The 27,541-nt window shown below is 46.9% G+C and overlaps 1 protein-coding gene across 1 annotated transcript in view; it reads left to right on the forward strand.

Annotated features, from left to right (window-relative positions):
- CACNA1A (calcium voltage-gated channel subunit alpha1 A) overlaps nucleotides 1-27,541 on the forward strand; it is a 280,383-nt gene that overhangs the window by 154,578 nt on the left and 98,264 nt on the right. Inside the window, exons 6-8 of the mRNA XM_072947567.1 lie at nucleotides 12,333-12,424; nucleotides 14,989-15,141; nucleotides 19,170-19,363. Of these exons, the coding sequence (XP_072803668.1) occupies nucleotides 12,333-12,424; nucleotides 14,989-15,141; nucleotides 19,170-19,363 (439 nt within the window). The remainder of the gene's footprint in view (nucleotides 1-12,332; nucleotides 12,425-14,988; nucleotides 15,142-19,169; nucleotides 19,364-27,541) is intronic.

Here is a 27,541-nt window from a genome sequence, read left to right on the forward strand (position 1 = left end):
TGTTGGGTCCATGTTCTTGTTAATCCGGTTCTAGATCAGTTTCTCAGCTGTAACACTGTTGACATTTGAGGCCAGATCATTCTTTTCGTCCTGTGCATTGTAGGATGTTAGCAGCATCCCTGGCCACCACCCACTAGGCTCCAATGGTAACACCCCTCAGATGTGATCATCAGAATGTCTCCAGATAGTTCCAAATGTCCCCTGGGACATAAAATTGCCCCTGATTGAGAACCATTGTTGTAGATTGTTAAATATTATCCTACCATACAGAGCAAGTCCAAGGCAGACTGACTTTGAAATTGCCAACCTTGCGAAAAAATATATACAGGATTTCACAAAATCTGTGAGCATAATAGCAAACTGCTGAAATCACACCCTAAGATATTAACAGACAGGAACTGGACAGTGTTCATCTAGTTAAAAATTGACAAGGACAAAGACACCACAAGCTCTTAAAAAGAGAGTAGTTTGAATATCAAAGGATCAAGACAGGGGTTAATGGTGAAACCCCACGGGAATTTGAAAATGAAACCCATCCTCTTGAAAATTCATGATGCAGAAATCAAAAGTGAAGTGTGGGATGTTATGTGCAATCAGGCTGTTTTGCTGAGGAAATTGCACACACACACACACACACCTGCTTGGGTATGTGTGCCAGGCACTGTACAGCCTACAGACTATGGGGAAAGCAGGAATTGCTGGATTATCTTTTTTCTAATGAATATTATTGGTGCTGACTTCTTAATCTTCACCACACTGTGAGTAGGTTTCTTCACTATCCCCATTTCACAGGTGAGGAAACTGAGGCTCAGAAAGACGGACTATCTCTACACAGACCCTGCCTGGGTTCAGGTGCCTTGTTTTTAGCCAGTAGTCTCCATGGTCGCCCTGGTCTTGCTAGGACCTCCCCCACTTCTGGAATCTTCTACCCTTGCTCCCCTTTCCCATGAACCAGACAGTACGGCTCCCCAGCCTTCTATTAACTTATGAAACATGATCATGATGTGTGAATTCAGAGGGGAGCTTGCAGGGGCAGTGTATAGCGTGGTAGAGTGCACACTTCATATGCACATGGTCATGAGTTCAATCCCCAGTACCTCAATTTTTAAAAAATTAAAAATAAAATCTAATTACCTCCCCTCAAATTTTTTTTAAAGGGGGAGCTTAAGCTTTCTGAGAAAAACAAAGCAGAAGGATAGAGATGTGAAGTTGTTTTGGCATCATAAGGAGTCTCCTGTTGCCTGAAGAAAGCAAGAAATGAGACTGTCAGGGCTCGGGTAGAACGCGGGGGTACCTGTGGGTCCGTGTAAAAATGAGGAACAGAGGCATGTTTGCTAGAGGGTGTGGCTGATTAGCCTTGGGACAGGAGTGTGGGGACTTTCTTCTGCTCAAAAAATAAAGTGACTCAGGTTCCTTTTGCTGCTCTCCAAGCTCTGCGTCTCTTCTTTTTTTTCCCTCTCCTTTTTGGATGTGGACTTCTGCTGACTCATCTCTCTGAGCAAGGAAGGAGGGAGGAAGTTGGAATTGTTCATTGACCGTTTTCTTTCTTTGGTGACTCAGCTATGATTCACATTTTAATTAATGAAGAAGAAAAACCTGATCAGTTCTAAGGCATATGTCCAATCACCCATACCTCCAGGCTGGTTATATTAAGAACATCCCCACCCCACCCCACCAAACGTGGGATGCCCTGAATTAAACTATGGCTCATTCCCTCCATCAGTCCTGAGGATTTTACCTCCAAGTTCCAGGTCCCCAGTGGAGCTCCCTGATCCAGAGGCAGCTGGTCTGAGCCACGAAGCTGCAGGGCTAATTCCTGCAGAGTTAGTCTGAGGTCAAAATGAGAAACGGAGTCTCGAGCCCTCCTGGGATGGCAAAAGGATCATGGGAATGTAATAGCGTTTCCTGAGCTGGTATTTGGCTGTGATCCCAGGCTCAAGCCCTGATTCTCCCCTTCCCCGCTCTCATTCCTTGGGGCCTGAAATTTGTCAGAGCCAATTGCAGGGGCAGCTTCAGAGCTTTTGATTTGCCCGGAGAATGAGAGAAGTCCAGATCATCGTGACCACTACTTCCTGAGGGCATGCTATGCATCAGGAATGTACTCAACACTTTCCATGAATGGTCACATTTAATCCTCCCACTGTCCACAGAAAGAAATAGCTTTTATATAATTCTCCATCCTCCCTGTGAGTAAACTGAGGCTTGGGAATTTGCCCAAATGTAGACAATTAATAAATAATTGGGCAAGATATAAAGCCAGCTCCTTCCCACCTGAGAGCCAGAGCTCACCTCTGCTACATTTTTCTGCCTTTCACTCAGCTGGAAAGAAAAGCTGAAGCTAGTGGTTCATTTAACAGATACTTACTGAGACCCCGCACATCCTGGGTCCTGTTCTAGGCACTAGGGGTCCATCAGTGAACAAGAGACAGATGGTGGCTGGCATGGATTCCTGGAGCAGACATTTTAGATGCACAAGCTTATTAGTCACAGTGTAAGAGATAAGATACTAGTAAGTGTATTAGATACCCCTTTTTGCTGTAACAAACAAACAAACAAAAAACCCCAAATGTATAAGGGCTCAAACACAATAGAAGTTTAGTCCTTGCACACACAAACTCCAAAATGGATTTTTTGAGCAGTGGGCAGCTCTCCTCCAAGGAGAGAGGCAAAAGCCCAGGCTCCTTCCGAATTGTGGCTCCTCATCTTCAACCCGTGGCTTCTAAGGTCTCTGTGCTCCTTGGTGTGACGACACAGAAGGGAAAAGATTATGGGAAGTGTTTCCGGGCCAGGCCCAGAAGTAGACCACATCACTTCCGCTCACTTTCTGCTGGCCAGAACTTAGTCACGTGGCCATGCTGACTTGCAAGACTGGGAAACGCCGTCTAGTTAAGTGCAGCAAGAAGACACAGAAATCAGTCTCTGTGGTGGTTCTTCAAGGCAGGCAAGCTCCACATTTTGATCTATGTCACCTCCTTCCAAGTCCTACCTTAGGACAGCTTTAAGGGACACCCCTATCTTCTTCCACTCACCTCCTTGCTTTCTCAGGCTACCTGCTTCTAAGAATTGTTCTTGCCTTACTATGGGGTGAGGGAAGAACCTGGCAGAATGTCTTTCCCCCAATTTGAAGTCTTATTTGGAAAATGCAACAGAGTATTTCCACCCCCTGAGTGAGGAAACCTAGAATCAAATCCTGCTTCTCCTGAGACTTTTGTCTCAGAAACTGTGGGCTTTAGGAACTTCAGATGGGCAGCCTTCACGGACTAGTCATCCTGCCCCATTTTTATCAGTCAGGGTCCCAACAGGAAACAGAATTCGCCCAATCAGGTAATTTCAAATGAAGAAACTCCTTAAGAGGTGGGGGCTGTCCTCATGGGATCTCAACATCCCTTACCTGTTTCCTTGATCTGTCCCCACCTCTTAAGGAGTTTCTTGCTGTCTCTACACTCCTGGAAACCAGGGAAGGCAGAGCCATGCAGGAAGGACTGGGCTGGATCCCCTTAGCCGGATCTTCAGTATCCCTCAACATTTTTTTATCTTGAGTCAATACCTTATTAAATTCACACCACATCTGCTTCCAACCTTTCCGTGATTCCTTGGGATCTGGCCAACTTTTTCTTGAGACGTTGGCGGTCACTTTGATGAACTCCTTTCCTTTCAATTTCCTCAGGATCATTGTCTCTCTCTCTCTCTCTCTCTCTCTCTCTGTTTTTCTTTTTCTCCTCTGTCTCAGAGAAATCCATGTCCCTTCACTTTCCCATTCCTCAGAAGTATTGCAGAGTAGTTCGAAGGGAATAAGACATGGAACCAAAACCCAGCTCAGCCATGTTACTGGCTGGGTGAGCTGGGAGCAGTGATTTAACCTCTCTGATCTGGAAAGTACAGGCCCTGCCTCATAGGGTCGTCATGAGGATTGGATAAAATAAGGCACACCGCCTGGCCCACAACAGGCACTGAATAAATGTTAGCTTCTTTCTAACTGTATTTTAAACTTTATATTGAAGTAGAATGCACAAAGGCGAAAGCTCACATATATGAATACAGCTTGAGTAATTTTCAAAAACAACACACTCATGTAACCAGCACGCAAATCAAGAAACAGATCCTGAACCTCCAGGAACCCTCTCGTTCACCTCCAGTTGCCGGTAACCCCATCCTGACGTGGAACAGCCTGGATCAGTCTTGCTTATTTTTTTTTTAAATTGAAGTACAGTTGATCTACCACATTGAGTTAGTTTCTGGTGGACAGCATAGTAATTCAGTTGTACTTGAATTGTAAACACATGGGATCGTACATACCGCGAGCTCTCACTGGCTTCTTTCCCATGACATTGCGTGTGTGAGATCCGTCCGTGTTGGGGAGGTATCTGTAGGTCATTCATTCACATGGCCGTGTATCCTGCACCATCTGTTTATCTGCTGCGCTGGTGATGGGCATTTGGATACTTTCCACTTTGAGGCTATTACAGAGAAAAGTGCTGTTGACACTCATACTTGTCATTTGGTGACCACGGCTCACATTTCTCTGGGAGGTGTTCCCCCAGTGGAATTTCTGGGTCATAGGGCAGAATCTGTTTAGCTTTGGTAGAAACTGCCTAACAATTTTCCCAAGTCGTGGAACCAGTTTAAACTCCTACCAGCTGCAGGTGAGAGTTTAGCTTTTGTTTTTATTTTGATCCGGGGAGTGCCTCTCCTGTAGGAGATGCCCATTAAATGTCTGGGAATTAAATCGAAAATGTGGTTGTCCATTTCCTTGAGAGCTTTACTCCATCAAATGTCTTGTTTGGACCTCAGGCTCTCCTTCTCCGGGGACCCAATGCTCTGTGCTTGCAAACTTGGACAAATCTCCTCTATTTGGAAGATACTCTGCTCCCCACCCTGCTGCCCCTCAAGTCACCACATTATCCATCCCCCTCTTCTTATTCCAGTCTCCCCAGTTTCCCTTCCGTGCCTCCTTTAGCCTTGCAGTCAACCAGGTAATGCAACAGTGCCCTTCAAGAGGCCCACCATGACCTAATCATCTCTGAATGAGCCTTCACTCAGCAGCCATCCCCTTCTGGTCCCCAGCAAACTCGTCCCTCTGGGACTCTCATCTTTTCTAGAACTGCTTACCTTGCACCTTCTGGGGTTTTTGCATCTGCTCCTGCTCTTTTTTACTTAAGAAAACACTGCACTTTAAGGCAGCTTTAGGAATCACCCAAAATAGAAACGTGTCCTTTTGTGCAATCCTCTACTTTAAAAGACAAATAAGAGGAGGAACTGCTCTTTGCAAAGGTTAAGGCACTTGAGAGGACCCCATGTGAGTGGTAAGAACTTCACATTAAGGAAGAAAACAAGAGGAGGGTCTAGCTCAGTGAAAGAGCTTGTGCTTAGCATGCACGAGGTCCTGGGTTTGATCCCCAATACCTCCGCTTAAAAAAAAGAAAACAAGTGAATAAACCTAATTACCCCTCCCACAAAAAAAGCTTAAAAAAAAGAGAGTAAGAAAGAAATTTTTTAAGCAAGATTTAAAGAACAAGAAGTTTCTACTGAATAGCACAGGGAGCTATAGTCAGTATCTTGTAATAACCTGTAATGAAAAAGAATATGAAAAGGAATATACGTATGTATATTATGACTGAAACATTATTCTGTACACCAGAAATTGACACATTGTAATCTGACTAGACTTCAATAAAAAATGAATAAAAACAAACAAAAAGAAAACACAGGAGTATATGTGTGTGAGCCAGGGAGGGGGAGGGACTCCTTAAATAGAACTTTAAAAGCGCAAACTCTAAAGCAAAAAAACAAAAACAAAAACAAAAACAAAAAACTTGATTTTATGAAAACTAAATCTGTTCAAATAAACACATAACAGGGCAGTTTGGTTCCCAGATCCAAATCCTGGTCGGTAGTACCATTTCTTACGAATCCTTGGGTTAAGTCACTCAACCTCTCTGTGCCTCGGTTTTCTCATCAATAAAATGGAAAGGCTAGCATCTACTTATGGGTTGTTAGGAGTTTGAAGCAAATTAATATTTATAATCATTTAAAATAGCGCCTGGCATGTGGCAAGAACTAAAGTAGTGTTTGCAAATAGTGCATGGAATGGTAGAGGGAAAACTGACCAGGGAGTCATACCTAACGGCTGTTTGTTACAGCAGCCCCTAGCCATGCGTGACTATTTACATAAAACTGAATTAAAAGTAAAGGCAATTTAAAACTCAGTTCCTCACTCACATTAGCCACATTTCATTTCGAATGCTCAAAACCCACACACAGCCAGTGGCTACCATATTAGGCAACACTGATCAAGACTGTACGAGGGAGCAGGGGCGGGTATAGCTCAGGGGTAGAGTGTGTGCTTAGCATGCACGAGGTCCCGGGTTCAATCCTCGGTCCCTCCATTAAGATAAGTAACTAAATAAGCCTAACCGTGCCAAAACAAAAGCAAAAAAGACTATGCGAGGCAATCACGACACTAACATAGCAACCCCAAGAGGAAAGCAGGCAAAAACAAAATGTGATCAGGCAGATTAGGGAAGAGAAGTCTGAACAGCTAATCAGTATATGATGTGGTACTCAAAATCATTTGTAGTCAGAAAGATGAAAATTAACAGTCAGGATCTCTATGCCTCATATATAAGTGGAAAAAAACAGGCAGGTGGTGGGGAGGAGGGTATAGCTCAGGCTATAGAGCACATGCTTAGTATGCATGAGGTCTTGGGTTCGATCCCCAGTATCTCCATTAAGGGAAGAATTTTTTTTTAAAAGAAAGGTGGATAAAGCAAGGGTCGGTAGGATATAGGAACAGAGGAAGCTTCTGCCCCACTTGTAGGTGTGTGGTCTAGGGGGCCACTCTGGAGGGTCATCAGAGGTAATTAGTCCAGTGAAGTTCAGACCCGCCGGCAGTTACGCTGTCGGGGCAGACGTTCACTGGGTCCTTAAGGAGCAGGTACGAGGATATTCAGTCCAGCATCATCTGTTGAGGGGAAGCTGGAGGCTGCCTGGCGTCCATGCCTGGGGGTCAGGGAGAGATGTCTCGGATGCACCTTTGGAACCTGGGGCTCAGAGAGAGCCCCAGATGGCATGTCTGCCAAAACAGAAAACAACAGAATATTCCGAAATTAATGCCATCTGTGAAGATTTTAAATATATGCACTCAAAATAAAGCACAGGTTTTATAAGAATGCACTCCACTAAGACCAAATTAAACATTGTATGAGTTATCTCTTCAGGAATGAAAGTTGAATTTGGGGATAAAAGGAAATGAATGAGTGAGTGAATGAACAAGAGAGGGACATTGCACAGACCAAAGGCAAAATTATGCCGTGAACTGAGAAAAGTGATTATCTCGACCCTTTGCGTTTGAGGGTTTAAAAAAGGAATTTTAGAAATAGTTTTCCCAAGTGGAGCTAAAAACCAGGTGACTGATATAAGAATGAACTTGAAGATTTGCAAAATCTATGAATGGCAAGAATATAGACTGTGTGGGAAGCAGTTATGTTCCTAAATCCCCAACTCAAGATTTGACCCAGATCTATGAGGGGGATCTAACCTGAGGTCAGGGGTCAGCAACAGCCCCCATCCTCCCCACTTCCTGCTTTCCAGCCACACTAACATTTCCTTCCCACTCTCCAGTCCTCTGCCTCTGCCTCTCAGCTGGTGACCTCACTCTGCACCATAAGGTCTCTCCAGCCCCAGGGCCTTTGCACGTGTTCCCCTCCTCACCCACCTGGCACATAGTAGTCGCTCCTCTGCAAATATTTATTGACATTCTGACTTCCAGCCAGAGAAAAATCTAGCTCCTTTCTGAGTTCAGGTTAGTGGAGGCATAAGCTTGACTGAGGTCCCGGGAGAGGGTAAGTGGGGTGGTGGAGTTAAACGGGCAGCACGGAGGAGGCAGGAAAGCCAGACCCAGATACAGGCACCACGTGTTAGCTGAGTGATTGTGGGCAAGTGGCTAACCCCTCCGGGTCTCAGTTCCCCTGTCAATGAACTGAGAATATGACATTCACATGGGGAAGATACTGGAGCATAAAATGGGACCACAGTATGTAAAGCTACAAGCTATAACCTGGCAAAGAGAATAAACTCAATGAATGTTGGTTTCTTTATCGGTCAGTTCTGGTGTAATTTCAGGGCAAGTAACAAAATAAAAGTTTAAGAGGATGACGATGATAGCAAACGTTTATAGAGGACTTTCTTACTAAACCCCAGGCACAGTTCTAAGTTATTGTTATTACCCCCATTTTACAACTCAGGAAACTGAGGCACAGAGATGTTGAGTGATGTGCCCAAGGCCACAGTAGCTAGCAGAACTGGGATTTGAACTGAGGCTCTCTGGCTCTCAGCTGCGAGGGAAGAGTGTGTGTTATCCACATTACAAGCAATCTGGAGGCTGGGAGGTTGGTTGTGGTGTTGGTTCTGCAGCTCAGCAGGATCTCCAAGGAATCCTTTCCATCTTTTCACTCGGCCATCTTCAGTGTAAGGACTTTCCTTGGTGACCTTTACCACTCACAGTCCCAGGGTGGCAACCCCATTCCAAGACGGCTACCCAGCCATCCTGGGTAGACACAAAAGTGTCAGCCAAAGAAGAGGAGGGACTGTCTCCTGCCACGTGACTCCTCTTGAAGGAGGGAACCTCTCTTCCAGAGGCACTCAGGAGACTTGCACTCAGGTCCTGTTAAGCGCAAGACTGGGCCATGTGACCAGTGCTCCCGTGGCAAGAGATCCTGGTAAAAAGAGACTGTTGGGCGTTTCTGCCTCTTTGAATGACAGAAGGACCCCACTCACAAGGGAGGGAGTGGGACTGGCTCTTGGGTTGACAGCCATAAGTGTCTTGAGTGGTTTTTTCCTAGTTTAAGATAAGTCCTGTCCTCTACACAGCCCTCCCTCCCTTCTGGAATCTACTCTGTTAGTTGTCACGATGCCTTTCTCCATTTCACTTCATTATTTATTCATTCATTCATTCAACAAACATTTATTGAGTGCCTACTATATGCCAGGCACAGTTATAGGTCCTGGGGATACCGTCGTGAGCAAAACAGACGAAAATTCCTGCCCTCTGGGGTAGACAAGCTAGAGCAGCACCATCCGATGGAACTTTCTGCTGTGACGGAAATGTCCTTTGGGATGCAACTGCCCACACGCGGCTGTGGAGCACTTAAAATGCGACGGATGCAACTAAGGAACTGAGTGTCTAATTTAAATTAAATTATATTAATGATATGTTTAAAGAGCTATGTGAAAGTGCGACTAATGCGACCGAGGAGCTGAATGTCTCATTTAATTTAATTTAATTTAAATGTATATTTAAATAACTATGTGTGCCTAATGGTTCCCGTATTGGGCAGCGCAGCTCTAAAGGCCAAGGCTGCATCATCGACTTCCCTCTCTTGACACATCAGCATACTCGGTTCTCTTCCACCCTGAACATCCTTTCTTCTCATGCCCAGGCTCTTGTTTCCAGTGCGTCTCAACCTTCTCTCTCCAGCCATCAGCCACGGCGAGACTCCCCAGAGACCCGAGGCCCTGCGTGATGCCTGCTTTTCATCCGTGGCATCTTCTTCATCTTTGTCTATGCTGCCCTGGGGACCAATGCCCTCTCCTTTCTCAAAACACTTTTGAACTTAACCCTCAGGGATGACACCCTTCTTCCAGGTCTCCTCCTGCCTCTGTGGCTTCTCCCTCTTTTCCACCCATATTCTTTCTCTACCTTTTTCATTTTAGCTATCAACTCTGGGATATCTGGCCAACCACAACCCCATCTGTCCCTTCTGAGAAGGCAGAATTGGAGCTGCAACCTAAAGGATTTGAAGAGGGCCCACTAGGCAAAGAGGGAGAGAGTTGAAGGGATGGGGCAGGTGTCTGCAGTAGAAGAGACAGCCAGCATATCATTCCCATGGTGGAAAGGAGCTTTTCCTGTTGGAAGAACAGAAGGCCAAAGTGGCCAGAGTGTACTGAGACAGGGCGGTTGGTGGGAGTCAAGTCACACAAGGTCTTGTGGTCATGATAGACTCTAGATTTTATTCTAAGCCTGCTGGAAGCCACTGGAAGGTTTTAATGAGTGAGTCACAGAAAACTGGCTTCTCAAACTCAACGTGTCCAGTCCACAAGCCAACTCCTGGGCTTCCTCCAAACCTTCCCCATCTCAGTTGACAACTCCATCCTTCCAGTGGCCCAGCCCCAAACCCTGGAATCGCTCTTGATTCCTCTCTCCCATCCCACACTCGGTCTTTCCATTGGAAGTCCTGGTGGCTGCCGTATTGTTCTCCGTAGTGCTTCACACCATCTGACATACCATACCTCTTCCCGTTTTCACTTGGTTGATGGTGGCACTCTCAGGTTCTCCCTGAGTAGCTACGCACATAGTAGGTTCTCAACAAACACTTGTGGAATAAATGAATGACTGTTACTTGGTGGTTCATTTGGAACCAGGAAGCCATACTTCCCATCTCTTTCTTTCCCACCATTGCTCCCACCCCATCCAACAAGCCATGTGAGGTGGAAAACTGGGCTCTGGAGTCCTGGGGTCCTGAGTTCACATTCTTACTTGGTGGTGTGGACCTCCATGAGTTCAGAACTTCTCTGGGCTTCAGTTTCCTCCTCTGTAAGATGGGACTCACCCTGCTGACTGCTGGGACGCAGGGAGGATTTGATGAGCCCAGGCAAGCTCCCTGGTGCACAGCAGTCAATGGCAGCTATATATAAATTGGGGCTTCCTTTGTACTCCCACTGCCTTTGTCCTAGTTCTAGCCCTCATGACGCCGGTCTGCTCTTACAGCTCCCTCCTCACTCCTGCCTCCATCACCACCAATCTGTCCTTTCAGCTGTCAGGCTTGCCAACCCTAATCATATCCCTCCCCGCTCCAAAACCTTAACATGACTCCCACTGTCCACACGACAAGACCCACCTCATCAGCCTCCAGTTCACAGCCTCCAACCATCCTGCCCCCCTGATTTGTCCCCCCATCATCCAGGGGGAAGCCTTCTGCCACTCTAGGGCATTCTCAGCCCAAGAAGCCTCTCCTCTCCTCCCGTTCTCCTCCCAACCCCTTGTCATCCTTCCCAGGAGGGGGCTGAGAGAGAGTGCATCTTAGGTGCTGGCTAGGATTGCACTGGGCAAGAGGGAGGTCAGATGATCTGCATTTCAGAGGCTGAGGCAAGTTAGAGCAAAGGCCACGTAATGAGAAAATGCGGGGCCAGGGTTTAACCTCTGGTCTAAGATTTTGTAAGATTTTGTGCCATGCTGCCTCTTCAGACTTGGACTCCACAGTCACGCCGTCCCCAGCCATCCTGTCTGAATTCATTTCCTCCTCATTCCTGCCTCTGACCGCCCTGGGACCAGAAGGACTTGTACTTGAATCTCTCACCCCCTTACGTGTGTGGTCATCTAAGGGCAGGGCTGAATTCATCTCAGCAGTATCATTGTGTCCAGCACAACCAGGTCTAAATCCATCATCTCTCGCCTGGACCAGTGCAGTCACCTCCCCAGTCTCCCAGCTTCTGGCCTTGGCCCCTAGAGAAGCCTTATTTTAAACACAAGTCAGATCATGTCCCTTCGATACTCAGAACCCTCCATGGCTGTGACTTCACTCAGAGCAAAAGCTTCACTGTGGCCCACAAGGCCTTGCATGACCTGCCTCATCACCTCCCTGCCCTCATCGCCTCCCACTGTCACCCTGGCTCACTTGGTTCCAGCCATACTGGCCTCTTTGCTATTCCTCAGATGTACCAGGTGTGGTTCTGCCTCAGGACCTTTGCACTGGCTGGGCAAAGGCCCAGAATTTTCCTCTGACATATTCATGTGGCTCACTTTCTTTACATCTTTACCCCACTGACTCTTTCTCTGTGCCTGAGCTGTATGGTCCATCCACTCCTGGCCACATGTGACCATTGAACACCTGAATTGAGATGTGCCAGAAAGGTAGAATACACACCAAATTTCAGTGACACATGATTGGATAATGAAGATGTGGTGTGTATATATATATATACAATGAATACTATTCAGCTGTAAAAAAAAAATAAAATAATGCCATTTGAGCAACATGGACAGACCTGGAGATTATCGTACTAAGTGAAGTGCCATGGCAAAGCCTCCATTCTTCTCAGCCCAATATTTATTGAGCCTCATCCACCAGACACCTATTTGGGGTCTTTGTAAATCACCTTTCATCTCGTGAAGCAGGTGCTATTAACACAGTTTTACAGGTGGGAAAACTGAGGTCCACCGATGTAAAGTCACCTGCCTGTGGTCACCCAGACAATAAACCGTGACATCGACCCCCCACCCACCTGTCGGACCCTGAAACCCACCCTTGGCTTTCTGTTCTGGCTTTTTCTTCCAGCATCTTGGCAACAGTTGGGACGGAGTTTGACCTCCGGACGCTGAGGGCAGTTCGAGTGCTGCGGCCGCTCAAGCTGGTATCTGGAATCCCAAGTGCGTGAGTTTCCAACTCTGGCAAGGGGTCTGCTCAGGGGTCCTGGGAGCCCTCGGTTTCCCCTCTGCAAAGCATCTCATTGGCAGCCCTTGGGTGCTTCCGCAGCCTGAGTCCAAGCAGTCTCTTTGGGGAAGCCCCTCGGGGGACCCCCAGGAACCTGGCTGCAGGTCTGCACAGGCTCCTGAAAGCAAACCAGGACCCTCACCCGTAACCACCTCTTTACTGAACATTTATCCATCAGGAGCCATGCTAAGCACCACACAGGCTCTCACTCCGTACTCCCAACCTTGTGAAGTGGATAGTGCTGTTGTCCCCATTTTACAGACGGGGAAACTGAGGCTCAGAGCCGCTGAATAATTTGAACAAAGTCGCATGGCTGAGAATGTCAGAATTAGGAGTTAGCCAGTATGACTCCCAAGCCTGGCAATAATGAGTGGCAATAACCATTACCACATATTGAGTGCCTACTGCATACAGGGCACAGCAGAACGAGCTTTCTGTGTATTAGTTCACCTTCACAATTACCCAGGTGCGGGACCATTTTACGGGTGAAAAGGCTGAGGCTCCAAAAGGTTAAATTACTCACTTGATTTCTGACAGTTAGACAGTGACAAGCTCCAAAGTCTTTACTCGCTCCCTGCTATGTTCTCATCCTCCAAGGGTGCTTTTTCTCCACCCTTGAGGGGTGGCTGCAGAATTCAGGGTCAGGACTAGGTTCAGCTGCAAAAAGAGAGAAAAAGAAAGCAAAACAGGGCTGACCTTCTTCTGTCCTACTGCCCCAGTAGTAGTAGTAGTAACAATAATAATAATAATTTATAAGCACTTACTATGTGCCAGGCACTGTTTTAAGTATTTGCCATTTTTTTAACTCACTTATCCTCACAAGCCTGTGAGGTAGGTTCTATTATTACCTCCATTTTACGTTTCATTAGCTTTGTTCTTCAGATTTATTGCCATCCAGATTTAAAGAGTAAGACGTCCCAGATAACCACCAGCAGGGTCTTTTTGTAGAAAGAAGGCACTTCTACTCAAGTGTCTGCAAGATTCCAGCAGGTGCTTCTGTCGTATTAAACTAAGGGCCATCCCAAATTGAGTAGCTAATACTAAAAAGAGTCTCTGTTGAATGACCACCAGTGACATGCCAGGCACTTTGCTAGGTGTGAACTTTCTCATTTAATCCTGAGAGGGAGGTGCTAGTCTAATTCCCGATTACAGATGAAGAAACCGAGGTTCAGAATGGCACCCTGACTTGCTCAGGTCACTTTGCTAGTCAGGAGATGACTAGGTCAGGTTCCCTAGAAGCAGACATAGACGGGTGTTCAAATGCCCTTGCTTTATTGGGGGAGTGCTATCAGGAGAGAGAGGATGAGGGCAGCAGGACGGGGCAGGGGAAGGAGCTGAACAAGGATGCCATCTCAGCCTGATCCCCTGGGGAGCTCTGGAGTGTGAGTAGCATCCCGGTTCTCTCCTATTTGAGGCAGGGGGCTGCTGGCCTTTTGTACTTGTGTGATCGATTGCTGGGGGTGGGAGGTGGGAAAGCAGACACCTCCCAGATGAGGTGCTTTTAATAACCAAGGGTGATGCTGTGAAAAGCGGGGCATCTGGGAACCATTAGCAGCCAGTGCCCACAGCAGCTGGAGGGAGGGTGCGCCAACAGCAAAGGAGACCTGGCCTGGGCATTGACTGTCTCCAGTGTCCAGAGCCTCAGCCACTCTGCCACACTTCCTCCATCAGCGTCAGCCTTACATTTGGGACACCTTGGAGTAGCGTAGTCCCCTGTGGTTTCCACCTATCAAGAGATGCTAATTGTGGACCATGGGAGGTTCTTCTAATCAAGAAGCAAGACCCAAGCTATACGCCTGAACCCTGATTTTAACCACAGACTTTCCTAAAACACATTGAACCATGGCTTCAGACATGGGGTTTGACATCATTCCGACCTGGGTTCGAATCCTGGCCCTGTTATTTCTCATGTCCTAGGGTGAATCATGACGCCCCTCTGAGCTTTACTTCCCACCTCTGGGAAATGGGGGTGATTTTACACGTGCACCTGCCTCCTGGGGTTGTTGCTAAAAGCCAGTGAAATAATGTCTGGCTTCTCAGGGTTGGAACTGGGACATGGACTGCTTTTCCGTGCAGAGCTGCCAGCCAGCCTCTATGGTGCCTTTGTATGAATTAGGACACGTCGCCCCCTCTTGGTGGAAAAAAGTTAGAAAAAGGCACCCCGCTCTGGGTGAAAGGCGCCCCGTGCGCAAGAACAGGGCTCAGAAAGCAACGACTCTCCACCTCGTTCTTGCCCAGAAGGTCATCAAATAGGGTGACCTAGGCCAAATGCTTTTTGAAATATTTGAAAATAAAAAATTCTCTAACATGTTTGAAGGGAGTGTTCCTGTTATTATAATGAGTAGCCTCTGTGTCTTCCATCCATCTTCCCTCGCCCTGGCCCCGTCCCCAGCCTTCCCCTGTGTGTCCTGGATTCCCTTGGGAGGTATCCTGGAGGTGGGGTTTCGGGGTGCCTTCTCATGGGCCCGTGGGGCCTCTCTCTCTCTCTGTGTCTCTCCAGGTTTACAAGTCGTCCTGAAGTCCATTATGAAGGCAATGATCCCCCTGCTGCAGATTGGCCTCCTCCTATTTTTTGCAATCCTCATTTTTGCAATCATAGGGTTAGAATTTTATATGGGAAAATTTCATACCACCTGCTTTGAAGAGGGGACAGGTAGGTCCGAGAAGCATGATATGTTTTTATTTTTCCCCAACCTTCCTCCCATTTCTTTTTCTCCCTTGGGGACAAGCTCCTGATGAGATGGGTAGGGGTTTGCGTCTTTCTCTTAAGAAACCGGGGCACCTCCTCCCCAAAGCACTGCCGGCAAGGTGGGGGGTGAAACAGCCCCCAAGACCTTGGTTGTTGCTAGGACATTGCCTTGGGATTCCCTAGGAAGCTGTCCCGAGGTTAGTGGTTTATTTGGGAAGTGACCCTTGGAAGCACCGTCAGGAAAGTGGGGAAGTGAGACAGGTAGGGGGAAACATCTGGTAAAGGGGGTGTTACCAAGCAAGTTACCATTTTGGGCAACCAGACCTCAGTCCCATTGGGCACCTCGGAGAAACAGGGTAGGTCACACATCTCACAGCCATCCCACATGAGAGACGAGGGAGCTGGGTACCTACCCACCAAATTTTGTCCAACATTGGCGAGGAATGGCCCTGGGTGGGCATTAATGCCCTGGCACAGCTGCCTGCCCCTCATGCTGAGCTGGAGCAGGCACCAAAGGTGTTTTCAGGGAGAGCACGTAGGGGCAGAGCAGATGACAGCAGAATATGGACAGGATGCCCACAGGCTCTTTACCTAGTTACCTTGCAGCGACCCCAGACCTTAGGGTGTGTTGAGTTCTAAAGCAGGAAGACTCGGGGGGCAACCTGGCCAGGAAGGAAGGGATCCAGTGGCTCTGGAGAAAAGGAGAGTAGAGGATGGCTCCTCCTGGTCCCCCCAAGAATGTGCCTTAAAGACATCCTTCTGGGAGTGCTGGCACTGACCAATGGAACTCAGCACCACCAGGGTCTTGGTCCCTCTCCCCAAGCTGTGCCAGGTAGGGGGAGGGGAAAAGGCAGGAGAAAAGCCAGGAAGGCCAAGAGGTACAGCCCTGGTGCTCAGCTCAGAATCAGAGTGAGTGGGGCAGCGTGGGTGTCCCCTGCTGTCCACACACTCACAGACCCAGTAGCTTCCAGAGACCTTTTCAATTAAATACCCTGCTATCCAAACTTCTGGCTACTTGTTCTCTGAAGCCCATGAACCAAGTGGAATCAAATGTGGAGTGAAGCCTGTATTTCAGTATTTGAACCACGAGCTGCCTCGGTACGCACGGGCTGAGTGGCAGTGCTGCTCATGGGTCAAGGAAGCTGAACTGAGGGAGTGGACAGCGTGGACTGAAGCCCAGAGGGAAAGAGGTTTCAAGCCTGTCTTATAAGGAAGAAGATTCTGTCCCATCCACCTTTTCAGCCTGGTGACCCCCTGGGTAGCCGAGACATCTTCCCAGACCTCCCAGAGGGCAGGAAAACCCAGTAGGGAAGGTTTATTCAGGATGATTTTTTTTTTCCTCCTTTTTTTCTTGCTCCTCCTGTCTCCTCTCCTGGGCTTGTGAAGTTTGCTCAATATGGGATGTCCTAATTATTTCTTTCCCTGATGAAGAAGGTGTTAATTGAGTCAGATTGAGGCAGAGCTATTTCTGCTCCTGGCCTCATCACCCGGGCGGAAATACTGGAGGGAGAGATTCAGGGCAGGGCCCCTCGGAAAAAAATCAGCCGAGGGCAGAGAAACCGGGACTCCTGGATCCTAGGGTTTTTGTTTTTGTTTTTTGTGTGTGTGTGTGTGTGTTTTTTTTTTTCCTCTCTTTTTCTCTCTCCAGCCAAGGGGACAGAGGACTGGCTTGAGTCTGAGTCAGGGTTGTAAGGGGACAGATGTGGGTGGGGCAGCCCGAAGGGTAGGAAGCCTTGATTTGGAGGATGACTGAAAAGCTCGTGATTAAAAATATAAGCCGTGTGAGTAAGAGACAGATTTATACAGACACCCAGGCAGCAGGTTAATTTTAAAATATATTTATAACCAAATTCCTCAGACTCTCTGGACGGTTGCTTTTCTAGAAGCAGCCCTCGGAGTGTTTCGTGATGAGGGGGCGGGGAGGTTGAGGGGGGATGGGATCTCAATCAGGAACACCGCTAGGCAGAGCTGCCAAAGACAGACAGGTTTTCTCTTGCAGATGGCTCTCTTTATCATCAGGAACCCGGCTCCTGTGTGCCCAGCACCGCGCTAAACACGCAGAGAAATGCAAAGGAAAAGCGGAAGCTTTCTGCTTTCCAAGAGCTTCCAAAATAGTTTGAGGACACGAGACCCCTAGTGCATAGCAATGCACGTTAATGCCTGCTTTTCTCTCCCCACCAAATGTGAACATTCAGGAGCTATTGTAGCCCCAAGGAAAGGAAGGGACCAGTGTTCACTGGGCTAATGCAGGGGTTGCCGCACGATGGATGGAAATTGAGCCAGATTTGGACACAAGGTGGAAATGGAAAAGTTTCTGGACAGAGGTGAACTTCCCCGCAAACAGTGGTTCTCATTCATTAGAGGAGCCCTGGAATTTTTATTCCTTTTAAAAGATTTTGCCTTCCGATCTGTATTCATTATATAACAGCTCCTGGACCACGTCAGGCGTGAATGGGGAAGGCGTTTCCCACTTCTTAAACTTAAGTGGCTGATGTGTCATTGCTTCGTAAGTAGTAGGTGTCACTTCTGAGATTGGTGGGTGTCGTTTTGCAGGACCTGGAGTTTCTGTTTCACCGGAGCGCCAAAGGTCAATAAGATTCAGGCATTCTGTGTTGGTTCATTTCTCTCTGTTGCTTGCTCAGTGGAGGCTGGGAATGGGTGCTGCAAAGTCTGAAGCACATCCATTGAGATATCTTTTTGTTTAGTGGGGAGCTTGAGTTTACACACTCGACTGTTTTCTTGTCACACAGTGTCGCTCTCTGAAAACCTTCAAAACTGTCACTTGCTGAATAGAGTCCTTTTATATCCGTTGCGCTGGTCCAGTGGAGACACATGCAGGTTGTTCGGTGCTCGCCTGACTCTGACTTCTCATGGAGACATATCTCCTCCCCGTCCCCTTCAATGCGTTAGAATTCGGACCCAACCTTTATGCCCCAGCCCGATTTTGCCAGGAATCTGTCTTTGGTTTCCAGCAAAAGGGGTGTCCATTGACATGTGTCTCTTTCCTTGTGGCATTTTCACAATCTGCCTCCTGCTTTTTGGGGAGAAAGCTTAGCTCCTGTGCCTAAGGGTGAGTACTGTGTGTACTGGGCTCCCTCGCCTCCAGAACAGCTCCCTGAGCCCAGTACATCTCAAGAAAAAAAAAATCAGTCAGGCTACAGAAGAATAACACAACACAATTGACAAATCTGTGCTAATTGGGAGTCTGGTGAACACTGCGCCCAACCACCTCAAAATGCGCACAGCATATTTACCAAAACTGACTGTACTCGGGACCTTAAAGTGCATCTTGACAGATTTAAAAGGACAGAATAATATAAAACATATTCTCTGACCACAATGCAATTAAGCTGGAAATCGGTAACAAAAAGGTAACCGTATAAGTGTTTGGAAGTTAAAAGACAGGCTTCTAATTTGTGGATGAAATGGCAGGATGTCTGAGATTTGCTTTAAAGATATTTTAGTGGCAAGGCAAATTATTTTAGTATGAAGAGGGGATATGGGTGAAACAAGATTAGCCCTGTGTTGATAAGGATTGAAATTGGTGATAGGTACATGGGAATTCATTATATTATTTTATTTTTGTATATATCTGACAAATTTTTAATGCTTCTTGGTTATCCATGAGTCAAAGAAGAAACAATAATGGAAATTGCTGAATAGGTTACTGAGTATTATCATGATAATAATGCATGGCAAAATTTGTGAGATGCAGTTAAAGCTGCACTTAAAGGGACATTTATGGCCTTAAGGAACATTAATCCATCTCAAAAATTTAGGAAAAGAACAAAAAAAGAGAAGAAGAAATTAATGAAATAGAAAACAAAGAGTAGATCAACAAAACCAACCATTGGACTTTTTGGGAAAAGACTGATAAATTCATTTTAATAGCCATTTTTTCCCCAACAGAGTTGAAACTTCACTGGCTCCTATTTCTCAGTGCTGGTTTTGCTGGCTCTTTCTCCTGACTTTTCTCTCCTTCCTTTTCATAGATGACATTCAGGGTGAGTCTCCAGCTCCATGTGGGACAGAGGAACCTGCCCGCATCTGCCCCAATGGGACCAAATGTCAGACCTACTGGGAAGGACCCAACAATGGGATCACTCAGTTCGACAACATCCTATTTGCAGTGCTGACTGTTTTCCAGTGCATCACCATGGAAGGGTGGACTGACCTCCTCTACAACGTAAGTGATGTGGGGTCGTGGAGAGCCAGCACCAGCCAACTCCTGAGGCTGCCATGAAGGGACCCTGAGCTAGGGAGGCAGCCAAAGGACAACTCAACATAGCCCCGGGAGAGCCGGCCTGAGGCTCAGTCCTTTGAAGATATGGGGGTCTTGTCCTCAGAATTCTAAGTAGGGAAGGGCCCTCGGGAGGTAGAAATCTAGAGGGCACACAGATGCTGAATAACTTATAATTGCATGAGGTTTTAAATATAATTTTAGATTTTTGAATATGTCAAGGTTGTGTGAGTCAAAAACCAACACAGATGAAACACAGAGAAATATCCTTGGACCTATGCAAAGGGGTTCTGCGCTGGAGCCCTCACCCGCTTCCTCCGGCCATGCCCCTCCCCGTGGGGTGAGGAGACCATTGGGCTGAGGGGAAATGTCTCCCAGGAGCTGGTACCACCAGCACCATGAGTGGGAAGAGAAGGTGGCAGACCATGGTCAAGGGGCAGGGACGGCTGTCCCTCCACCATAATGCAGTGCAGACATTCAGATTCTGAATCACAGACTGACCTTATGAAGGTACGTTTGTAAAGGAGAAGTGCACAGCATGTTTTATTTAGTAGCTTTTAAATATTTACACATATTATGAGGACCTCGGTTGGTACTCTTGTCGTAAGTTTTGAAAATGTTAGGGACAGGTCTGAAAGATGCCTCCCCTTCCACCCTGTTTCCTATGCCCCATCCTAAGGCTGCTCCACACACATGCTGAATTTCCAGTGAAGGTCCTGCCCATGAGCCACAGCTCAGCCTACCGGGGAAGCAATACTGGGCATCCTCCTGCACGCAGAGGAGTCATGGTGCATGTTCATAAAGGAATTACCCCCCTTGGGGGTGGAGGGAGATTTATAAGAATCCATCCTTTGGATCAGTAGCTTATTTTAGGGTGGAGTTGAGAATGCAGCTTGGAATGGGCAGCAAAAGGAGCTACCATGGACAGTTGTGCATGTCACACACTGCACAAGTCAACCACATCTCGGGAGTATTGTTCATATTGTAGACCATTAGATTTCTACCGTTATGATGATCACTGATTGACAAATACAGAGGATGGGGCAAAGGGACATGGTGTTCTAGTCTGCAAACAGATCTTGCCCAAGCATAGCATCTCTAGGAACAGACAACAGATTTGAGATGTTCAGGCTCTTTCTTGCATTTCTTGGGCCTCCCCTACAGACGCTTGGGCAAAAGGTTACACCCAATTGGCCAAAGCTTGCTTGGAGGTTTTATGGGTTCTGGGATTTTTTTTCTTTACAAAGCTGGTGCAAGAGGAGGCTTCAGAGGAAAAGAAACCTTCCTGGGAGGGAAGCAGAACTAGCAGACAGGAAGGGGAAGGTAAGGGAACTCAGGCAGAGAGTGGGGTGGAGAGCAGGAACTAAGAAAAGTGTGAACACAGAAACAGGCTGTGTCTCAGGGTTGGACATCCAGAGAAAGGGTCCAGAGGTTCAGAAGAGACACTGGGAATGTGCTCAGTGGTAGGTGAGGAAGTGTGAGCAGGACCATAGAATTTCCAGAGAGTTCTATAGTTGTAAGCACTGTTGTCTGAGGGAATGTTTGTCCTGGATACATTAGAGCTAAACCACCATGTGGAGAGCAAGCTTAGGGGAAACTGTTGAGAGAACAGAGTTAGGCATTAAGCTGCCTAGGTTCCCATCCTGAGTCAGCACTTCCTTGCTGTGCAACCTTAGACAAGTCGCTTGGGCTCTCTGGCCTCCATTTCTACGTGTGCAAAATGAGGAGAAGCACAGCCCTACCTCACAGGGCACGAGGAGCGAGTGAGGTGAATACATGTGAAGCATTTAGAGCAATGCGTGATGCTGGACAAGCTCTCTGTAGGCCAAATTTTCCACCCTGATGGGCACTCCTTTTAGAAATGTGTATGAATTTTTCATTGTGAAAACTCCAGCAGCGCCTGAAGAAGTGGAGCGAGCCATGGGGTCCTACTTTAGTCCCCATTCTCACCCCACTGGTAACTGCCACTAATTCGGAGCAGCCTTCTAAAACTTTCCATGCACTCACATCCCACTGTCATGCTTTGGGTAGAAGCCTGAGCAGTGGTTTGAGCCTGATGTGAGCCTAGAGCAGCAATAAAGTACCACAAACTGGGTGGCTTAAAACAACAGATACTTACCATCTCACAGTTTGGAGGCCAGAGGGTGTCAGCAGGGCCAGTCTCCCTCCAGAGGCTCTAAGGAACAATTCTCCCTCATCTCTTCCAGCTTCCGGTAGCTTCCAGCAGTCCTTGGCATCCTTTAGCTTATAGATTCTCCATCATCCACTGAAATATCCCACCTTCATATGGCCATCTTGCTGTGAGGACACTGGTCATCCTGGATTAGGGCCCACACTGCTCCTGTGCAACCTCATCTTACTTAACTAATGGCATCCACACGACCCTGTTTCTAAATAAGGTCACTTTCTGAGGTCCTGGAGGCTAGGGCTTCCATTTATCTTTTTTGGAGGGTGGGAGTGGGGGCACGATTCAACTCATAACACCTCTCAAATAAAGTACTTGCTCCTGAACCCTTATCTGAGACTTCCTAAATTAAGACAACCCCGCCCCCACTCCACAGCACAACCACTAGGGTCACTCATGGCTAAGGGCAGGGGCTAAGGCGGCATCTTTGAGTTTCTACTGGTGAGGGCAGAGCTATTGCTTTTCCAGACTCATTTGGGCCCTGCCATCTGCCAGCCCTGCCCAGCCCTGCCCTAGGATGCCCCTCACTCCATGCAGCCACAGTCAGGCACAGTGTCTGGACTCTTTGTCCTTTATGCTGGTGTCAGAGCCAAGTCCGTAGGCATGGCCTTACTAGCCACTGGCAGGTGAGATCCACAGGAAGAGAGTCCAGAGGCACCTGCTCCAAGCATCTTAGAATCCACAGGCACTGATGCCAAATGTATGTTGCCCACCTGGATGAGCAGGGCTTTATGATCCCAACATCTCATTTCTTTTCTCAACATCATTGAAATCCACTTGTTTATTCCATAATTACTTACTAGTGCTGACTAGGTGCCTAATCAGGTGATCGGGGACAACACAATGAAGAAGACAGACAAAAATCCCCACCCTTGTAGGGGAGACAGAGGTGAACAATAAGCACAATAAATAATAAACTACTCAGAAAGTAGAATATAGACTTTAAGCAAATGCACGATATGGGATGTGATGGCATGCCCTATGTCATCCTATGAGGACGACAGCAGCATAAGAGGACAAGTTATGGGATATGGGGGCTAGATTAGGTCAGGCAATCAGGGAAGATTCCTCAGAGGAGGTGACATTTCCACAGAGGAGGGAGCCCAGCAGATGTTTAGGGAAGAGCATTCTTGGCAGAGGGAACAGTAGCTTGCCTACACGGTATGTTGGGACCTCTTCCAGGTTTTCCCCTTTTCAATTTGTCTCTTTTCTTTTTTCCTGGCTTCCTGCTTAAAGTGCCTTTTAGAAAAAGCCTCACCTCAACTAATCAGCAACTCTATCGAAGATTTATATAGGATGTGCACCCCAGTGTTATTTGTAAAAATAGAACAAAACTGGAAGCAACTGGTTAAATACCGTATGGTCCCTCCATATGATGGAATATCATGTGTCATTAAAAATCGTCTGTTGGGAGAATATTTAAGGACGTGGGGAAATGCTCACCATATAATGACGAGGTAGGGAAATTGATTTTTAAAAAAGGATCAAGGTGAGATAAGCCTTATGTCACAGTCAGCTCAGGCTGACATCACAAAATACCAGACTGGGCAGCTTAGAAAACAGATATGTACTTACTCACAGTCCTGGAGGCCGGAAGTCTGAGATCCGGGTGCCAGCATGGTCCAGTTCTGCTGAGGACTGTCTTCCTGGCTTACAGGCAGCTACCTTCTTGCTGTGTCCTCACATGGCAAGGGGAGAGAGAGAGAGAGAACAAGCTCTCTGGTGTCTCTTCTCACAAGGACACTAACCCCAGCCTGGGGGCCCCACTCTCATTACCTCCTATAACTCTAATCACCTCCCAAATGCCCCATCTCCAAATGCCACTGCATCGGAGATTAAGCCTTCAACAGATGAATTGCGGGGAGAAGGGACACAATTCAGTCCGTAGCACCTTATAATCTCAAGGGTGTAATTTTGAAAATACGAAAAATAAAAAGAATAGAAGCCAAAGCCACTGTACCAAGATGATCTCTAGGTAGTGGGATGTGGTAATCTTTATTTTCTGTATATTTTTCTATGTGGCCAATTTTTCTACAATGAGCACAATTTACTTTTAGCCTCTTTTTTTAGAAGTTGATTTACAATATTGTATTAGTTTAAGGTGTACAGCATGGTGATTCAGTTATTTTTTGGCAGATTATATTCCACTGTAGGTTATTACAACATATTGAATAGAATTCCCTATGCTGTACAGTAAATCCTTGTTACCTGTCTATTTTCTATATAGTAGTTTGACGCTTTGCTTTTATAATCAGGGAATATATTTAAATTTGTCTTGCTAAGTGTTTAGGAGGAAAAAAGAGATTTGGGGTTACTTCTAGACCAGGAGACAGGGAGGAAATGCAGGAGAATGAGCATTTTCTGGGGGGCCCACTGTGTGCTGGCTGAGGTTTTGTCTTATATAACCTATCCAGACAGGGTCTAGGCCAAAATAAATAAATGGCTGATTGATTGACATAACAATGGTAAATCATCATTTTATTGCTTTATTATTAAATAAAGTAAGTGAAAAAGAGACAAGTCTTCCTTAGAGAATTCCATTTAATATATGTAGACACTCCCTCTCTAGGAGTAGAGTTTAATCTCCACCCTCCTTACTTTGCGGATGGGCTGGACTTAGCGACTCACTTTCAAAGAATAGAGTAGGGAAAGATGTATCATTTTGCAGTAGAGAAACCTACAAGACACCACCTTAACCAAGTGATGAAGGCTGACATCCCCAGTGGATGTGTCATCACAGTACCCTTGATTTGCTATGATGGAGAGGGAACCTCACCTCTGTGGTCTTCTTCTCAAAGACTCATAACCCCAGTTTAATCACGGGCAAAACATCAAACAAACACAGATTGGAGAGCATTCTACAGGGTACCTGGCCAGTTCTTTTCAAGACTGTCAAGGTTATGACAGTCAGAGAAAGACTGAGAAACTGTCCCAGACCAGAAGAGTCTGAAGAAGCATGAGGACTAAGTGCAATGAGAGATCCAGGATGGGATCCTGGGACAGAAAAGGGGCCTTCATGGAAAAGCGGATGAAATCCAAATAAAGTCTGGAGTTTTGTTTTTAAATAACTGGTGAGGGAGAGATTTCTGTCACCCAGTTTACAAATGGGTGAGGGCTCTCTTTCTGGCTTACGGACGACTGCCTTCTCGCTGTGTCCTCACATGGTGAGACCCTGCTTGAGAGCTGCCTGAGGTGCCAGCCAGGGACTTGTCAGCACCAGACTGTGAGCTCTGATGTCCTCTTCCCTGTGCTCTGAGCTGAACCCAGAGAAATAGATACTAGGGGTGGGGGAGGGGAGAAAGAGGAAGTGAGAAAGAGGAGGAGGGAGGGCAGTTAATTTTTAAAGGAGTAATTTCTTAAAACTCTCACTAAAGTCTGGGGCAGAAAGATGGAAGATGGGGAACAAGAGACTCCACCTGAAATAATTTGAAACTTTGTTGAACCACAGACCCCCTTGACTGTCTAATGATTTTCAAGGTATAAATTAAAATGCATGAGATGATGGAGGAAGCCAAATAGAGTGAAATCATTATCAGAATATTTTTTAAAAACAGATTTGTGACATGGTTTTAGAGTTTATAACACATCACCAACAGGACCTGGCAACAGGTCTGATAACCCATGTAATCAGGAGAGTGTTGAGCCTGAAAGACTTTGCAGGATGTCTGTGAACTATATGTGATTTCTGCCAGTGACTTGTGCCACTGGTCCTGCCCACTGTCACACTTTGCTGCCTCCCCTCATAATGGAAGAAAATGCCTTACTTCTGGTAGAAATTAGGGGAAGTGAAGGGTTCACTTTTTCCATTCAAATTCACTAACTCCCCAAGTTCTAGCTTCAGACCCCCAAGGATCCCCACCCCAGTTGAGACCGAGGGAATCTCAAAGGGACTTCTGTGGTTGCTGTGACTAGGAAAACCCTCTGAGGAGGTGATAGTTTAGCAAGTAACTGAAGTTCTCACTGTCCATGTCTGGCTTAGCCCCCACCACAGGTTACCCAGCCCCAAGTGTCAAAGAGTGCAGTGTTGAGAAGCCCCGCTCTAGAAGGCCAGGGATCCTTGATGAAGGAGCATTGGGGCATCCCTGGGCGTGGTGGACCTGCCCCCTTAGGACTTGGTGATGGGCTGAGTGCTTATCCAAGCCCAAAGACTGCAGAGGCAGGTATATTGGAAGTCTGTGCCAAAAGTGTGGTTTGAGTCATATCTGTTATCAAATGAACCCCAGTCAACATAGCTGAGCTCCACCCTTGTCCTGGACCTTCCTGGGACCCAAGCTGGATCTGGGTAGCCTTCTGAAATCATGGAGGGTTATCCGCCATTTCCTCTGTGCTACACTATTCTGGGTGCTTTTCTGTGCATCAGTCCATGACTCCTTGATGATAAACCTCTAAGTTAGAGCCTTAAATATTCCCATTTAACAGATGAGGAAACAGGCCTGGAGCCACACACAGGGAGTTAAGGTTGGAATCCAGCTCTGACTCAACACTGGCTCCCTCAGAAATCTGCCGTTTCCCACATCCCACAGCAAACAGGATCCAGGATTGGCTCTCTGAGCTTAAGGGGGTAGGGTGGGGAAGCCCAAGAGGGCTGCACTGGGGCCATCTGCAAGAGACAAGAGCTGCTGGCTCTGTGTTACTTGAGTGACAGGCAGCCTCCTTTCACAGGGACCCCCTCACCATATGTGCCTGCGTGACTCAGAAGAGCCAGAAATCACCTCCACCCCATGCACTCCTCACCAGCTGGGCCGAAGCAGCCTGCGAGTGCAGCGTGGGTGATGGGAGCTGCCCTCTCTTGGTTGCTACCAGGGTGGAGAAGGGGAGAGGCTGGGGTCCTAGCAGGACCAGGATGCCTTGAGTTAACTTTGGGCCATTTGCTGCGAGCCCACTGCACACCCACATCTTCCTTGTATCCTCAGTTGATCCGTAAAACAACCTCATGAGGGGAGATATATTTTTAGCTCCATCTTCCAGATAAGGAAACTGAGGCCCATAGGGATGCAGTGACCTGCCAAGATCCTCTAGCCAAGGGTGGTGAAGTCAGGATTTGAACCCAGCACTGGGCACTAATTACTCCTCCTCTCTCTACCCCTCCTCTCTTTCTTTTTCTCTCTGTCCTTGTCTCTCATTCTTAGTCTCTCTGTCTCTCTCTGCCTCTTTCAGTCTCTCTTTCCTCCTCTCCTTTCTTCTCTTTATCCCTCTCTGTCCCCACCTCTCTGTGCTTTTCTCTTTTTCACTATTTCTCCCTCTTGGTTAATATCAGTTAGGAAAGCTTAGACCATGCTTAGTTGATGATTATAAATGCAAATCTCTTGACACATGGTCTCTAAGGGTTGAAACTGACCTTTGACCTTAGCCCTTGTATAATTCATAGATGTTCATTTTGGCTAACATAAAAGCATTAGATCTGGGAGGACTTTAGATCATGCATTCACTCAACAAACATTCATTGAATGTGTACTGGGTGCCAGCAGTCTTCTAGGCACTGAGGATATGCAGCAAATGGAAGAGACAAAAATCCCTGTTTGAGGGGGAGTTGACATTTTATTGGAGGAAGCAGGCAGTCAACAAGATAATTAAGAAATATATGTATATTTGTGTGTGTGTGTGTGTGTGTATATATATATACACACACACACACACACATATATATATATAAATCAGGTATTATCTTAATTTTAGGCTTTGTTGGCTGTGCTGTCTCTGCTGCAACTACTCAGACTGTTTTCATAGCACAAAAGCAGCCACAGAGAAAATATAATGAATGGGTATGGCTGTGTGCCAGTAAACCTTAATTTACAAAAACAGGTGGCTAGCCCACGAGCCATGGTTTGCCGACTCCTGTGTAAGAGAGTGATGAAAGCTCAGGAGAAAAGGCAGTAGGAGGGTTGTGGCTCATCAAGGTGAGAGGCTGAAGTTCTTCTAATAAGATCTGAAGGAGGTGA

Source organism: Vicugna pacos, chromosome 22 (assembly GCF_048564905.1).
Source record: "Vicugna pacos chromosome 22, VicPac4, whole genome shotgun sequence".
NCBI lineage: Eukaryota > Metazoa > Chordata > Mammalia > Artiodactyla > Camelidae > Vicugna > Vicugna pacos.